The sequence below is a fragment of the Acipenser ruthenus genome, chromosome 10 (genome assembly GCF_902713425.1).
Source record: "Acipenser ruthenus chromosome 10, fAciRut3.2 maternal haplotype, whole genome shotgun sequence".
Lineage (NCBI taxonomy): Eukaryota > Metazoa > Chordata > Actinopteri > Acipenseriformes > Acipenseridae > Acipenser > Acipenser ruthenus.
This window is the reverse complement of record NC_081198.1, coordinates 42,108,159-42,126,672: the sequence shown is the minus strand read 5'-3', so window position 1 is coordinate 42,126,672 and position 18,514 is coordinate 42,108,159. Positions and strand designations below refer to the sequence as shown.

Genomic DNA, 18,514 nt, shown 5'->3' with positions numbered 1-18,514 from the left:
GTCAAAACAACGCCCCAGTGCACATTAAATAAGAACTTAAGACATTTTATTAGCGAGAGGAGGCCATTCGGCACATCATGCTGGTTTGATTGTTAATAATCTTGTAAAGAAAGTAAATTAGACAAAAGACAACCACTCTGGCTACTATAATAAACTGCAAGTACTTTTTATTGCTTTCATGCTGAACCTGTAATATGCAATGGAATTCACTTAAACTAAAAGAACATCGGCAAAGTGAACATCGCCAAAGAGATCGGGGGTGGCGATCTCAAAGATATTTCAATATATTGGTGGCATTTCCTCTGTTTCTTTTTCACTTCTTTAAAACACGTTCGATATTTTGACGTCCACCTTCAACCAGATTGCTGTTGTCATCTGGTTGAACTCTAAATAGTTCCACATCAAGCTTCTCTCCGGCATTTGCCATGACTACTGCAGTAATTTAATTTTCCCAGCGCACAGGGTAGCTGGTCACTTCCGTTAAGTGGAAATGAGTAAGCTTAGTTCATATTGTTTTTAAAGCACACAATTACAGAGTTTTGTTTTAAAAGCTCAAAAAAAAAAAAATTAAATAACTAAATAAATAAAACACGGTATCGAAAAACCGTGATAATGTACTTCGATATTTTTATTTCACCCCAATATTAGGTATTGTAAGATTTTGGTATCATGATATACCTTAGGTATCAGATACTGCTGAACACTACTGGCATTAGGTTTGAGTGCTCAATTTTTAACGCTCAAGTACTCGAGCACTGAATTACTCAAAATTCCCATCCCTACTATATAGGTCATCATATCTAATCTGGTATTGAAACCTCCAGGTGCATAAACTCAAAAACAGACTTAGATCTCAATGTGTTACTCTTTAGACACAGAAGTGAATTGGACACTATGAATTAATTTCCCAAATATAACAAAAATCTAAACCAGACCATGCATATCAATAAAACTTGACTTCCCTGCAGTTCAGCCATACCAATAAATGACAATATAATATAGCAGAGCCATGTGTGTGTTTTCTTTTTTGGTAAATTGTCTAAGTACGACTACATTTTACTGTATAAGAGCCCTTTGGCAGCTCACTGCTTTCAATATATAATGTCAAAGAGAGAAATAATGAGGGAGCGTTGCATTTTGTAATATTTGCATATAATGTAAATACAAAATGGTTTATTCAGTTACTTTACATTGCTCTCAGGGAGTTTTGCCTGCAAAGAACACCACGGCCCAGCACCGAGTATACACGTAGACCCTGCTTGGGAGGACATTTTGATGTATTTTGACATAATTCACACTATATAGTAAGCAAAGTGATGATTGTTTGCTTGTGTTACCTTTTTCTTTGTAAATTATTCTGTGCGTGTAAAAGATGCCATAAAGAGCTTAGAAACCCGCCCCTCAATGAAACAGGTCAGACAGCTTCAATGAGGAAACCCGCACGTCTATTAAACTTTGGTTGTTATATTGTCATAGTAGTTCCCCACCCTGCCATGACTACATCAGTCAAGCATCAGTCACAGAGGTAGTGCCTGCAGAATATTATCTAGCAACTTACAGATATAAAGCTCTTCTTCCAAATGGTATTATGTTCTTTTCATCCTGAAGTTACAAGCCTGTTTTCCCTGGAATACAACTAGTACTTCTATTAATTGCAAACTACTACAACTAGTACTTCTATTGACTGCAAATTACAGCATTAGAATAGTACTGTTTGTATGCCGCTATATAAAAAAAACTGTTTGTTTTGTTACTTAGTGTTTTTTAAAATGTAATCATAAAGTTCCTAAATAAATATTTATAGAATAATTTCTGTGTCATTATCCACTACCAGTTTGTTTTTACATCAAGTTTCGCATTACTGTATGTACTTGGGTAAATTATTGGTGACTGTGACCCATTGGCGTTTGTTTTAATTTGCGAGGTTATCTGAAGTAATTTGTTGTAAACTTCTTGAAATCCCACTTGTTTCCTGGTCATTAGAAAGATCTTGGGATTTAAAACTTACTTTCTAGCCAGAAACCCAAGCACAACCCTTTAAAACTAGGAGGTAGTCCCAGAAAGAAAAAAAAAACATAAAGTAGTTGAAGTTCTATTTCACAAGAACAGAAGGAAATATAAAAGGTATTTTAAATAACCGTCTGACGTTTCAAACATATGCTGGGTCTACAGTATATTGTAACAACGTAGTGTAGAAATACCTTATTAGATGGATACATTGTATCTTGTAACAACAATTAAGTACTTCAGTGTCTGACATTTTAACACGACTTCCAGATTCACAAGTACACATTTTTCTCAACTAAACAAACGAACACAATACATTAGTGCCCGCAGGTAGTCAACAGGTTTTCTTTTTTATTACTCCTCGAGGAGGTCACCTTTGATCTGTCGAGTAGACTCGATCGCTTTTAAAATGTATTATTGTGGTTAAAAACAACTGGGTAGGAACTACAACCTATCTAATACACAAGTACTGTACTCACCTTTGCAGCAGATTTTCTTTCCTTAAGTGAGCTAAAGCAAGCAAGCATTCTTCCTTACACATCCTATGCATGTACTAACACGCACCAATGAAGTGGCTAATCACCGCAACGCCCTTTTTCTGTAACATTAGCAAGCGGATGTTAAATGACAAGTGCCTACTTGCACATTGATTTCTCCTGTAGACAATAAACCACCTAATAATATATTTCAAATGCTTTAAGTAGTCCATCAAATAGGTTCATAGGTAATTTACACTTCACATACAAGGGCTGTTAACTATGTATCCTCTTTCCGCTGAAGCTGTACACTAAACACTTAGTTTTATGTAATAGTACATTTGAAACACACGTTCTTTATTATATTTCAGACGAAATTTTGTCAACATGCTAATATATATATATATATATATATATATATATATATATATATATATATATATATATATTGTTTACAATTAACTGCCACCTCACATTAAACGTAGAGGAATTCCAGATCCGAATGCAAGTGTATTTTCTGTTAAAAAAAAAAAAAACAGTGTCAATGCTTTCTATTTAATGTCTTCTTGACGTCTTTGGTGATTACAAAACTAACGATGCGAACAGAAAAAGGAGGCACAGCATTATGAAATTGCCTTTGCCAATTCATTATAATTGTATGAGCGCATATAAACTGATAAACATTACGCTTGCTATTTTCTTTATCAACAGCTCCCATTGTCAAAATGCTACACAGTATTCGCCGCAATCTAAGTATATACGTACCTACTACAATCGCTTCGACATCCACAACTGAACTACCCAGCCAGGTAGGTGTACGGTATGATAGATCTCTGGTCGGGTTTGGCGAGATTCAAACACTCTTCCAGTATTTTCCTCCTTGTTGAAACGATGTACTACACGTGTGAGTTTATGAATCTATTTTTAACAAAACAAAAAATATCCAAATATAGCCATACACAAAATCGAACTGATTAACTTCTGATACCCAACCAGCTGCTGTATAACCACAGGTCCTCTGGGAAAAGGTGGGCTCGCAATACAAAGTCCCAAACAATATGCAAAACACGCTTCCTGCGCAAATCCGAACAACACCCAGTGTATTTTAAGAACTGAGATTAACAATGCATTCCGAAATGTCAGTTGTTGCGTTCTTTCATATTTGCTTCAGATAGTGTGTGTGTCTGACTCACAGTTTAAACAGGATTGTACGGAGGACTATTGCTTTACTTTCTTACACTGTTGTGGAATGGGGTAGCTTGGCTACTTCCGCTATTAAAAGCATGTCATCACTTGGTACACTAGAAAAACAGCATATTTTAAAGTCTTAAAAAACTACACAAGAAGGATCTGGATGTAGGATAACACAGTATGTATTTACCCAGAAGGGCAGCTGGCACCAGGTCTAAAAAAATAAAACACATTGTAACACATGAGTAGTTAATAATGATCAAACTGATCTAACCAATGCAATCTGATTGTATTCCATACAAGTTCTTATTGTAAATACCCTTTGCTTTGTGATTTGATATTTTCTTACCTTTCTATTCCTTTCAGTTGGGGTACTTTTTCATTAGATATTTTCTTTCAATAGAGACAAAGTGCTAGTTTCCCATGTGCTAAACTGAATCATCTCAAGGCTCCACCTTGCATGTGATGTCAGTAAATCTGTCTATAGTATTTATATCCCTGTAACCTGGCCTCATGACCTGCTCTGACCTGCTCTTTTTCCTTGTCAGGGTATGAATACTTTTGAATTAGCGTTTTTGGAGTTTTGCAAAACAATTGCTGAAATAAATAATTGTAGACATCTATTTATTGTAACTTTTTTTCCTCATCCACAAAAGCAAAACTTTTGCTACAAAAGATTTTTCCTATACTTCTCTGTTTTTGAGAAATTTCTAGAAATGACAAATTTCCATTGGGGTATGTAAACCTTTGACTACAACTGTATATATATATATATATATATATATATATATATATATATATATATATATATATATATAGATATTAGAACAATATTCTCAGCACAACAGAAGGGAGACCAGAAGTAATGGTAATGCAGCTAAAAAGAGGTAACACAATAGCACTCCTTTAAAATACTAACTGTCATAAGACACTACTGAGGAGTTTCCAGACAGAAAAGTGCCTTCAATGTATCTGTTACAGTTCAGGTTAAGAAAATAGTTAAGAAAACTGTAGCAAATGAGAATTTTCATTCAGCCAAAAGATTTTTCCCTGTTTACATGATTTCTATTTTCACTTTACAAATGTATTTTTATCACTGTTTTCTTTCCCATTTCACTTCACTTTTGTAAACACACATTTCCTGTCCAGGAAAACTGTCAATCAGTGCCAGCTGTCTGGCAAAATCACCTCTTTTCAACGGACAAATCTAAGCTGAGGTTGACAAGCTACACGACACAACAACATACAGTATAACCCACTCTGATATTTTTCCTGGCAATCTGCTTTTCATTAAACACCAGGATGCAGGTGATGACATTAAACAGAGCCTGTCAGAGCCAGGCAGTAGCATTCACTGCCTAGCTTTGTACTAGTCTGCACCTAACAGCCACAATATTACTGTTATAATACAATACAAAATACTGTTTTGAAATTGCATGTCATTTCCTTTACCTATATGTGATTGGCATTTTGAAATTTTGACATTGTTTATTTCTGTAATATATTTCTGTGTTTCTGTCTCCCTATGGCTGTTTAAACAGCACTTCATTGGTGCAATCTATGCGTATATTTCTGGGTACATTGGTATGGGTATATTTTAGCACATAATGGGGTTTAAACTAACAATCATATCATATCTGTCAAAATACAAGTACTTACATGTACTAATGTAATTTCCCTATATGCAAAATGTTCAGATATTTGATTGTTTAAAAAAAGTGTGTATATATATATATATATATATATATATATATATATATATATATATATATATATATATATATATATATATATATATAGCAGGGAGGTGGTTAATATCCTCCCTGCCTAAAAATGTGTGTTAATTGTTTTTATTTATTTTATTGTTAATTTTCACCCGCTCCTGACTATTATTGTAAATTAGAGCCAGGTGCAGGGTATTTAAAGAAAACAGCCACAGTCTTTTCATGGCTGCTGTGTGAAGGAGTCTGATTGAAGAGGTGCTCAATCATACGAAGAAAGGTAACTGTGTGTTTATTTTTAACAGGTAAACAGCTTAGCTGCCCTGTGTATTAGAAAAGGTTCCTGGCGTGTGTAGTCAGCACTCCAAAACTGAGCTAGGTGTTTTGTTTAGTTTTGTTTTGTTTATTAAAAATAGCTCAGCAGCGCTCAAACTCCATTTCTGTGTCCTGGGTTCATTTTTAAAGGGGCAACGTATGACTGTGAGTGGTGGCAGTGTTACAATATATATATAACTCATACTTCAGAAATAATGGATCAATTAATAAATGACTACATATTCTAACTGCAATATAGAGGGATGATCAAACAAAAGTACCTATACATGTTGTTGTTTTTTTTACAGCTCAATGCTCTCTCCATACCTTTTTTAAATAAACAAATATATATATTTTTTAAACTCCCTGTTGTTAGTGTCAACAGCACAGTGATCAAAAGTTTGCTTTCACTTGCCCTTGTTTATGAGGAATAACCCCTTTGACACTAGACCTTCAATTGAGCACAGAGTATGCATTTAAAGGTGTACTTCTCCATATGGTTTTAAAGTGGTGTGTACTAAATGGACAAGTATAACACACAATCAGATTCTATTTAAGGGTAAAACTGAACTATTGTTCTGACTTTGCCGCCTATATGTAGTTGCCCTTTTGTGCACGTGAATATGAAATTATATATTCTGAATCTTATCCTATGCTTAGTGTTAAGGTATGTTTTTTTTTTTTATTATTATTTTTTTATCCAGCTCTACATCCTTATGATGAATGCTACGGTATTGCAAATAACAGTAACAAATCAATGTGAAGTGTAGTAAACCACAGTGAAAGAATCACATACATAGTAATATAGTCAAATAAAAGAAAACATAACTATGGTTGAGCATGGCAAAGTACATATATTTTTAAATCATGATAAAAGTTCTGTATTTTTGTTTAAAATATTAAGTGAGGCAATTGGCAAGTTGAATCATATACACAGTATGTGGATCCCCAAAACTAAGTACGCACTGCCAAGATAAATTGTGACACTACTTGAGCTCCATGAAATAGTAATGTTGCAGTTGAGCTGGATGTAGATGAAACTAAATGTTGTGTTCTAATCAGCATTTGTATGCAAAACATTATTTTGTGAAATAGTGCGAAGCTGTCTTTCAAAATAATGTATTTTGCCCTTTAGCCCTCTTCCTTGGTTCACAATGTGGTCTTAGAGTATGATAAGGTCCCATTTCTATTGAAAAGAACTGCTAGATTCCAATGGTTTGAATGCAGGAAGTTTTGACCTTGAGTGTCAATGCACAATGAGTCACAGGAGTTTCCTACACAGCAAGAACAATCAGAGCAAACAAACACAAGATCAGCCCATCAGATCTCTTGAGCGTTCCATGATTTGTAATAGAAGGTGTTGTTTTCAGAGCAAAGAAAAACATGCTGTCAGCATCTTGGAAAACAATTAGTGCACAATACAATGTGGAAGCTTATTGTCCGGGCTGTATTTTTTTCACAGCACATCATGGTCTAAAAATAGATTTTTCACGATTAAACCTAATATTTATTAAAGCAGAAAATACCGCTGTTACATTCTAGGAGGCTGTGTGGTCCAGTGGTTAACAAAAAGGGCCTGAACCAGAGGTCCCTGATTCAAATCCTGGCTTAGCCACTGATTCATTGTGTGACCCTAAGCAAGTCACTTAACCTCCTTGTGCTTTGTCTTTTCGGGTGAGACGTTGTTATAAGTGACTCTGCAGCACACACTCGTCTCTGTAAGTCACCTTGGATAAAGGTGTCTGCTAAAGTAAAAAAAAATAACATTTTTCTCTGCAGTTACATGCACAGAAATCGTGAAATCCGTGACAACGGTAAAACAAAATACAGCATTGCTTATTGTTTTGGAATATAATTTTAGGTTTACTATCACTCTATGTCCCTTGGTTACCTATAGTACTGTATCTAACATCTTAAGCATGTTATTAACAATTTTTTGTATCTGCATCCTCGGTTCACAAATAAAACAAGGAATTTTCAAAAGCAGGGAACAGTCAGCTCTATAGCCAATTTCAAATTCAATTAGAAACCATGTGTTACCAACCAGATATTTCCTTGTAAATATGAATGTTCAAACAATTCAAAAATGTAATTTCTAACTCAATTGTATATAGTTTATCATACTGGAACTTGACCCACTATTACTCTTGTTTTATCCTCTTCTCATCCTTGTATTACCTTACAAAAAATATATATATATTGAACAACTTTGGTGGCCAGCAATACCATTGGTACTTCAGCTGCACTGCTTCATACTGTACAACACATGTGTTCTTCACTCACATATGCACAGTCAGAACAGATGACAATGGATAATTAATACTTCTGAAAAGGTTGTTCAGTAGTATAACGCTACAGATGGACATACAGATTTACATTACATGTTTCATTTGCTTACAGTTATAGTACACATTTCAGGGTTATACTGAATGCAGGAGTATGCTGCTCAGGCTTGTCCGTGATTTAGAGAGAGGGGGAGTTGGTCCCCTGTGGCACATGAAATGCAAAGTCACAGCAGCAGCTGGGAATGTTTGAAACTGAGGTCAATGAGAGTAAATGGTTAGGAATGGTCTGGAAAGGCTGTTACTCCTTGAAGAGCATGTGGTATGGGTGGAAATTAAAGAATGTCATTACAGGCTTACATAGAATATGTCATTTCCTTTCCCACTTTCTCATATATATATATATATATATATATATATATATATATATATATATATATATATATATATATAATTTGTTTTCCCCACAGCATCACTTCGGGTTTACTGTCTCAGACTTTCACAAACAGCTGTAAGTTTAAGTTTTAATAACCTCTTCAAATAATTAAACAAAAATGCTGTATGTATTTATTTCCCAGGATGTGGGTTAAGAAAACAGTTCAGTCTTCATGTCCATGAAATCACTGAATTCTCTTAATGAGTCTTCAGAGGCACCAAGTTGCAATACCTAGTTTAAGATCTGAATCCATCAGTACAATTCAGTCGCACACTGACTAGCAAACTGCATCAGCAGAGCATTTCATATATATAAGGACCTAATGTTTTACCAGATGTCTATCTGCAACATCTGCATGTTTGCTGGACTAGAAAAAAAATGAGGTGCATTAAGTGCCATGTAAACCAATTTATCACAGGAAAATTTAGAATATCAAGCATTGGCTGCCAGTTTTACAAAATCTTTATAATATATACCTATTTTAACAACTGAAGTAAACATTTACTTCAAATAAGTGAGCAAATGAGCTGTTTACCCTATTTCAAACACTGTTTCTTTTCTTTTCCGACAAAGCCCCATTATGCATACAGCATCTACTGCCAACATAAAACAGAAGCTATATTTACCATTTACTTTCTGCTTTTTGGCCTAACTTACTTAGTATAAAATACAGCTTCCAATATCTTTAGACATCTAAAGCTAATGTACAAGTTAAAAGTGTGATCCAGTATTTTTTTTGTTTTCATAGGTTGGTGAAGGCAATGTTAATTTTCTAAGTTTCATATTAAAACCTTGAGGCACAGTAAATGTTTTCAAACTACTGTAAGTTTATTTTACTTGTCATTTTGTTATTATATATTTTTTTAAATACAACTGTTATTTATTTAAATCCTATGTTATCTGCATATGTATACTGTGAAAGCAGTATGAAATGAGTAAATGGTATACCTTTTGTGTAAATGCAGTTTTGATGGAGAATGACTAGCCATGTTGGCCCTGAAGCAAGGTCGGTAAAAGACAGGATAACAATTTAAAAATAATTCATAACTGTCTGTGACTGCCCAATAAAAACAGAATAATTTTCTGTAGCTTTGTATTTTTCACACTTCCACAAACACAGCTAAAGTATATATGTATATGCAGTTGTTTGTTATAGTCATTTTTTAATCAACATTGTTGCACTTAACCAAGCCTCTGCTGGCTAACTACCCAGAGGATACCTCTTGTACACTGCAGAAGGATTTCCCTCTACGCACTGTATACTCCAAATGTTTTCAAATGAAGACGGATAATGGCTTTGCAAGGAGTGTCTCTTGCTGCTGTTTCAGCACTGGTATTGTTAATAGAAGCTATTTATATAGTAATTAGAGGCACAACCATTCCAATCCCCCAGCTGATATTTTTATATGCAAAGTGAAACCTGAAAATTCTGAATATATGACCGGCTTTGCAAATTAGAACATCTTCTTGTAGCCACTCATCAGTTTAATTAATATGCATAATTTTGCTTGAAAATAAAAATGTATGAAATGCATTACCAACATGGAGAACATAAATATGATGCTCACAAACAAAAACTACCTTTATGTATCACGTGTGCCTGTTGAACTTGAGCTAATGGTCAGCAGCATGCAGGGGTAGCTTATACCAACCCTGGCAACAGTTAAAGTTCATACAGACAGGCAAACAGGGCCTCATTTTGTAATATCATATGTCTCTTAATGTTGTACATAATAGTACAGAGGTGCTTAGAACATGGTACCTTGGCAAAAAAAAAGTAGTAGAAAGGGAAACACACCACAATCTGTGACTCCATAATTTAAGTATTTTTGTTAATCTACTGTACCCTTCAGTTTTTTCTGTACATGTTTAGTAAGGATCAAAAGCAACAGATTTTGTATGCAATAAGGTATTTACTGTTCTACCCCACACTCTCAGTGTTAAAGAAAGTGCGTAGAGAGAACCTCATTTAGTATCCATGCTCAGCCACTGGAATTCTTCACCTTGAAAACGTCACTACCAACCAGGCCAGATTAAAGATATCTAGTACTGCATTTACACAGCACAGACCTCAGGCAGAATAAACATAAAGGCAGAAGAAAGCCCTTATCATACCAACAGAGCAGTCAGTTTTTTGGGGTTTGTTTTGGACACATTACATTTATAAAATGAATGTAAATCTTCCCATCAAAAATACAAGTATGTCCCAGGGAAAGAAAATAAAAAAAACAATAACTTAATACAAACAATAAGGAAATGCTAGGAATGCTATTATTTTGTGATATGTAAAGGGGCACAAAGGTCAACATCTATAACACCATGTCTTACTGCAATAGTGAGATGCCTTCATGGTGATTTTGGTTTGTATTAGGTTTGAACTGACAGTGAGTGATCTTATCTCAATCACACCAACTCTTGTTGACCCCTTGGGGGAATAAAATTAGATTGCTTGCTGTTATTTTGCTGCTGGTTTCACTATACTGCTAATAAAACTCAACATGTTGCAGGTGTTTGCCATAGGAAACCTGCTGCAATTCTAACTTCTTTTCCATTTGAGTGGAAAGAAAGAATTAACTCATAGCAACTATTCACCAATTCTTTCTTTTTGCAACATACCAATTTAATATGCCTAGAACTAACTCTTAGTAGCTCCAAAAAATATTAATTCTAATTTAAATGTTTGATCAAGAAATGTCACACAAGTACTATCCACGGGTCCCCTGGACCGAAATGCCCACCTGTACAGAAACAAAGTAGACAGCCCAGCAAGAATGCCACCATACAGTGAACGGCTGCACGTGCTATAGCAGAAGACAAGTGGGCATTTTAAAAGTGCTCTGGGTCCACAGAACCCATGGATACCGTAGTAATTATGGGTTAAAACCAAACTAATATGATCTTGTTAGGCATATTCTAAAACCTTAATTTAGTCTATTTTCTGAAAGGAGAAAAACAACTGTTAATTTTACAAAATACGAAAAGCCTCTGACACGTTCCTTCATTTCTTGTTTTTCCAATAATAAGAGTACATTACTGTACATGCTAGAGTTAATAGCTTTACAGGCTCATGTATCTCCCATAACAATAAATATGATAAATAAAATATGTAGCATTAGGTTTATAAACCTTTAGACAGGTCTTCAGACAGCACCTGTAGAACTCCTCTTTTCCCTCTGGACACTATCACTCTTCCTTAATGTGCTTTACTTGCACTTATCTGCTCCCTTTTTCACTGCATTTAATCCTGTACTTTACAAAGTACTGTACTGTAATCTGCCACAAGTGTTATTCAATCTGTAGTACTTTTGCATTTAATCGTATCCTGATGTAACTATCACTGACACTGCTATCTGCTCCGATATTGAATCTTATGCAATACAGTATAATGGTCTAACGGTTTATGCTGCTGTAAAGATAAGCAGGTATGGGGAATTTGTTTACCAGTGGGATCTTAAGACACATTTGAAAGTAATATACTTTGTGCTTCATAATGCTAAACATTTACATTGTACTTTGCTGTTACACAGGGCTACTTGGGATTTTTTGTTGTTGTTTTCATTTTGTAATTCACTTTAATGCAAACAGTAGCAGTTCTTAAGTTTCAAAATATATGGTATAACAAACTCCAATAATATCCACTTTTAGAAAGAGATGGGCATATACTGTACCATTATAATCACTTGATGTCAGATGGAAAAAACAAATCTACTTACCGTATATGGTAGACATGTCTTTCTCAGTGTCTGTTCATCTACTGACCTCAAGTGCAATTGTATCTCTTAACACCAGCGTTATAATAAAAACACTCAACAGCTGGTGTAAATGGTAGTAGTAAGAGTACAGTAAATAAACCTGTCTAGACAGTGCTGGCCAGAATTAGAGGCTTGGTAGCAGCCATATCATAAACAATCCTAGGCACCTATGGTGCTTATTTATGGAGTTACATGTGGTACTTCAAAAGCTTTCACAAAGTAATGTCACAGTGATGACGTTACCGTGGCTAGATTTGTTAAATACCAGTTTCTCGTTTCACATGTTTTCTGCGGTACAGCTTGATTAAACCATGCAGAAAAGCTGCCAACTAAATTATGTAAGAAATATTGGATCTGAGGTTAAAACTACTACAGTGATTAGCATCTAAGAGATTTAAGGTCATTTTGTTATATTTACATTCTAACACAGAATAACTATTATTCACATAGTTCTGAAGGTTGTCCACAATGACTGTTTTTCACTTCTGGGGCGCATAAGGCATACTTTCCATAAAACATAAAAGGCTCAGTATTCCCTAGACAAAACAGCTATGCAAAATTAAAGCATGAACTGCATTTGTAAAAGATATTTTTGTTCCAAAGACAAGGCTTTCTTCTTGCCCTGGTTTATGGACTCAAATGCCATTTACCATTTTATTTGAAATGTAGTAAATTGTACACAAAGTTGAAGAAATATGTGTTTCAGTAGTTAGATTCTTTACATATGCTATGTGCTATTAAATACCATTTTGAACAGCAGAATTTCTTAAGAACTTCAAACATTTTATATGACTTGACAACACTTTTTTATTTATTTTTTCTTTTTTTCTTTTTGGTTTTGTGATAGTCTACACTTGATGGCATACCGTAATTTCAAATCCCCTCAGCACTTGAAAACTTGTCTGACAAAAGCCTAATGCCTAAAAGCCTATGCTAGCAATACACCAATACACATTTTATTTTCAAAGGCCTTAAGAATCTGTACATATCACAAAGAAAACAGCTAACAGCCTGGCAGTTGCAAATTACTACACAAGCTTCACCATGTTTGAAGGTGACTGACTAACAGAGGTTTACATATCCATTCAAAGGCTACTTGATTTTTTTTTGTAGTTGGTTGTTAGGGTTTGCAATAGTACTAGGCATGGGTCGGCACCATGTCAAGTGGTGATGGACATTTAAAAAAAAAAAAAAAAAAAAAAAAAAATCTTGGCCACGGACAAACATGGAAGTTATATACAATTCCGTGTGTGTGTGTTAGACGTATTCACTGCCATGGACTCCTGCCACGGACATGCATGTCCAAGTACGGACAAGTTGCTGACCCTTGGTACTAGATTTATTTAGAGTGCTCAATTATTTCACCCCTGATTTTCTCCCCAATTTAGAATGGCCAGTTATTTGTTCCCTTCACTGCAGCAATTCCCCACACAGCTCAGGGGAACTGAAGGTTCAGTGGGGGTCCTCCGATCGCACAACCAAGCCAATTTTTTCTTTTACATCCAGAAACTTGAGTGGATGCCAGCAAGCTACCGGCACTGGAGGACAAAGGCCAGCCCTGCAGGCATCTGCCTGAGCTCAAGGGTGCCTGGCTGGTAGGGTCTGTTATGGCACGATGAAGAGAAACAGTCCCTGGCAGTTTTGCTTCCCTAACCCTAACCCTCCAGAATGCCAAGCGAAGACCAGCGACTTCAGACAGGACATGAACCTGTGCTTCCCTGTATGACTCCCCCTGTGCATCTCGTGGCCATGCTTTTGCCAGGTCAGGGACCCACCCGATCCTTGTAGTGGTTCAAAACAACAAACGTACTGTAAATGCAGCTTTGTAAACAATGGCAGAGTTTTGAATAAGCAATATTTTATTTCTTTTAAAACGGATTTGGTTTCATTGTTTTGTTCCATTATGGATTACAGGGAGAATGAGGCATTCTTTGATGTCGGTGAAAAGTTAAGATATCTCTACTCTTTTCCTCTAAAACGAGCACAGGAACACTACAGACAATCACATTAAAATCAGGTTAGCTAGCCTTCTCTTTTGCTAACATAAGCTTTTTTTGTGTGGACGGCCAGCAATTTATTTCCTCAATAAAGAACACTGGTGCCAGTGTACGCTTAATAGTCAGTGTACACTTACTCAGTGAATGCAAGAACAGTAGTTTTCTGTCTTGGTAGTTGAGTACTGGCTAGTCAGTTTTTCTACCTGTCATTCTGACTGGACTATGTAGTCTTTAAATAAACTTAAATGTATGAACACTACCGTCCACTATCTGAAACTGCCATAAAGTTTCTAATATTTTTATTTTTACATGTAAAATAATCTCTAGTTATAGCAAGCCTGGTGTTGCAGTACATATTATTGTATCTAACCACACTGACATCTTAATGAGCAAGAATTAACATTATTTACAACCACTATCTGAAACATGCCTTTAAATTGTATTCTGTAATATTCCAATGCATTTATTGTCAAATCTGTTTTATTTTTATCTGTCATTTTCTCAGGCACTTGGTTCTACAACAATCAAAGACTGAAGGCTGCAGCATGTTAATTTTTTCAGTGTCTGTATTTATGAATAAAATAGTTTGATATTCATGAAATGGTTGGCTTTTTTTAACAAGTAGAACAGGTTCATGAATATCAAAATCTTTATACCTCTCATGTTCCTTGATACAAATTGTTCCATCATTACTCTTATTATTATTATTATTATTTTTTATTATTATTATTATTATTATTTATTTCTTAGCAGAAATAACTTCAATTATTTATTTCTTAGCAGAAATAACTCTTGCATCACTTAAAGTATTATAATAGACTGTAATCAGCTATCCTATACTAATTAAAAATAGTCTGTAAAAACTACCCTGTAGAGATTGGTAAACAGGACCCCATGTTACAGATGTCTACAAATGTTCTTTATCTGTTAACACAACAGTGGCCTTAAGTGCTCTAATATTGCATAACCTGCATCAACACATTGATCCGATTAACCAAAATAAAAGCAAAGATATGAGTCTATCGCATTGAACCATACAATCTTGTCAAACCTGACCCTGTGAGTTTTAAATTACAAAAGCAATTCATAAAAAGATTAGGAAGACCAAAATCAACACATTCATGAAATATAAATACTGTAAACCGGGATTGCCCTTTCGTGTAGAATAACATTAATCTCGACACAACAAGGGAGAGGTTAGGACTTTTTCAATGAGGTCATGCTTCGGGAATCCCTGCCTGTTCTTGCAAGAAAACTAATTGCATGATAAGAAGTTAGGTTAGGTGTTACGTACCCAAGTGTGAATGGATGAAAGCCCTAAAACCTGATGTCCAACCTAATAGTGAACAAAACCACAACGAAGCTTACTGTATACCAGAAAACACCTGAACAGTGCTGAATTTACATCCAAGATAAATTCTTATAGGCTTAATTTTGCAAATATTTTCCCTATTTAAAAAAAACTAAAATGAACAAGAAACATATTTATTTGCCTGGATAGAAGAATCCACTGTGTAAAACATGTATTTTTGAAGTTGTTGCTAAACCTCAAAGCGGTTTGTTTTCTGTAATTAAACCAAAATATGATACTGGATACTGGAACTGCTACAACTACTGGTAATTTTCATTCTGATATTAAAAGAGCAGCAACATTTTGAAAAACAAAAATGACACTAAGCCCATTTCAATAATGCTGTATGGTGCATGCATGGTTTCCCATTCCCAGTTAAGGCATTTCTTACTAAGCTTAACAACTTCCTTTTTGTGACTCCTGTCATGTCATTTGTTTAATCTATTTTTCTTTTATTGCATACATTGCAAATTCTTGAAGCCTTTGCATGACAACAAATTAAACATGTTGCCATTTAGAAGTACAATATGGATAGTTTATCAACATAAGAGCCTTGCCAATAAAACCAGTTAATATAAGTGCCTGGTCAGGGAGCCGTCAGTTTGACAGGCTCATACTACGATTGGAATTTTATCCTTAAGAACTTTTTGGAAGACTGTCAGTTGATACTGTTTCCTAGCAACAGATTAGACACAGCCAGCTTTATAATTGAAACTTATAAATCGAAGGCATTTTAATAAGAATATTGTAATACGATGTTATGGAACGTATAGGTGTTTATTTAATTTCTGACATTTGACGCCAATGCTGGGAAAAGGGTCAGTGGTGGTACAAATACATTTCTTTGTTGTAGGTAACTACAGCAGAACTATGGCTCAAACTTCTGAACTTATGGAACCAAGTACTTACTCTTACCTTTTTAATCAAAGTCTGTCAGATATGCTGTCTTGCCCATCACGACTGAAACTGACTTGACATAATACATTGCAGGAATTCCATAACAAGTCATTCATGTAAAGGAAAACAATTTACACAGAGTGTTTACTCTGTGTTGCATTAAACACCCCCTGTGTAAACTCATAAGAACATTTTAAACTGTGAATGCAAATCATCCTGTTGTAGCTTGTCCTTTAAGTACCAACCCACTGCATTTACACTGAAAGTCAACACCCTTTTTTATTCACTCTATTGAGATGGGATGTCTAGTTGGAGAATTCAATTTAGGGTGGTTACCCAGTCCTTTAAAATGTTCTAAAAAAAAAAAGCAAAAACTGAAGCTTATCCTCACAGGAGTATAGGTCGGTCAAATCAATCTTTTAGTAAAGCAGACTCTTTTTTTATTATTATTATTATTCATTGGTTAAAAAGGTGTATTAGATTCAATATTTGTAGAGAAGGTCAGTGTATTTGAAAAAGCACCCTCATAAATGATAATACATTGAAATGTTAAGAATATAGTACCAATAATCTGTAATTATAAAGATAATTATGTTCAATAAAGTACTACAAATGGAATTGTTAGCCATCTGTAAGCACACTTGTAATGTTCTGTAGATGCTGTGATTAGAGCTTTCCTGTTTATTACCTGAGGGTTTATCATGAATGAACAGTAGCTCTGTTCTATGAGTGGCTAAGAGCTTCATATAAAGCAATATACAATTGAATTGATTCATGACTCACTTCTGTGTTAACTATTTGCCGGTTGTTGTTGTTGTTGTTGTTGTTGTTGTTGTTGTTCTTTTTATTATTATTAGTCAGGTTGTGTTAAAGTATTAAACGATCATTTCTAATAAACAAGCAATTGCAGTGAATACCTGGTAGGAGTTAGATATGACGATTCGCCATGAGATTGATGCTGATTCATCCTTGTGCAAATTCTTGCGACCACTTTGAAAGCTCTGGCAACAGACAGAGAAAATATACAGAAACATAAACCAGAGATTTTGCAAATCTATGTGGTGGTCAGCCTGCTGAACGGGACATTTGGCATTGTACAGTATTTCAGTCCGGATGCGGACACTTTGCAGACACGTCAAACACTCTAGGATTCGTTCTGCGCTACTGTACAGATAAAGATACAGAACTAAGCAAACACAGCAGAACACTTTGACTTTATGGAAAACTTAGAATAAATACAATCACTCAGATTTATACAGCAACGTTAACCACACACAGCAGCAGATCTATGTACCCATTGAACCCTAAATAACATATTGCAATTTCAGAAACAATTATAATACAATATTACAACTTTTGTAATGATGCGATTACTATATATATATATATATATATATATATATATATATATATATATATATATATATATATATATATATATATGTGTGTGTGTGTGTGTGTGTGTGTGCAAGTTTTGGTGCTTATTTCCCTTTCCCTATACGTGCCCAACAAGCAATATACAGAAAACCCCCACCTTTCTGTAGTATTACTTCCAGAAACAGCTGCTCCTCTGTTTCAAACCGCCGCCGGTCTAAGTCGATCTTTTTTCACTAAACCAGCAGACATGGTGATGCGTAGCAAAGGCGAAGCTTTTTTCAATTTCACAGTTATAAGTTAATTTTCCAAAGCATTCTCATGTCAGCTCTGGCACTACAGCTCCGGCATTTCACGCAATCCTGGCACAAAATGTTTACTGTGTAACTGATTACATTCACCATCGGTCTTCGGCTCCAGAAGTAAATAGTGTATGTTCAGAGCGAGACACAGTTTTCAAGTTTGACGACTTCTTTACACATCCCCTCAGTAAAAACTGCATATAATTAATGTTCTCATTCTTGCCACAAGGGGCGATTTTGTTTTAACAATGCTTACTTGTTACAGGTAAGTAGCAGTTCGTTCAGGCAACAGCTCGAAACAGAGAGGTGCCTGTTAATAATGAATAAGGCATTTGATGTTAACATTAATTAAAAATAAAAAAACAACGTCCTTTTATAGTATTTCATTTGAGCTCACACATATATTGAGCTGT

General features: G+C 35.0%; 1 protein-coding gene across 6 annotated transcripts in view; it reads right to left on the bottom strand.

Moving 5' to 3' along the window:
- The window catches only part of LOC117408608 (cordon-bleu protein-like 1), a 43,877-nt gene extending 25,603 nt beyond the window's left edge, over positions 1-18,274 (bottom strand). Inside the window, exons 1-2 of one of the 6 annotated variants that reach the window (XM_059032293.1) lie at positions 17,960-18,274; positions 17,343-17,426 (exon numbers count right to left, since the gene is read on the bottom strand). In XM_059032293.1, coding sequence (XP_058888276.1) covers positions 17,343-17,392 — 50 coding nt within the window. In that variant the 5' untranslated portion in view covers positions 17,393-17,426; positions 17,960-18,274. Of the gene's footprint in view, positions 1-2,486; positions 2,763-2,957; positions 3,001-3,248; positions 3,695-4,023; positions 4,146-17,342; positions 17,427-17,959 lie in introns of those variants that run through there. The other 5 variants (XM_059032297.1, XM_059032296.1, XM_059032295.1 and 2 more) reach the window with 5 other exon arrangements.
- Positions 18,275-18,514: the final 240 nt, after the last annotated feature.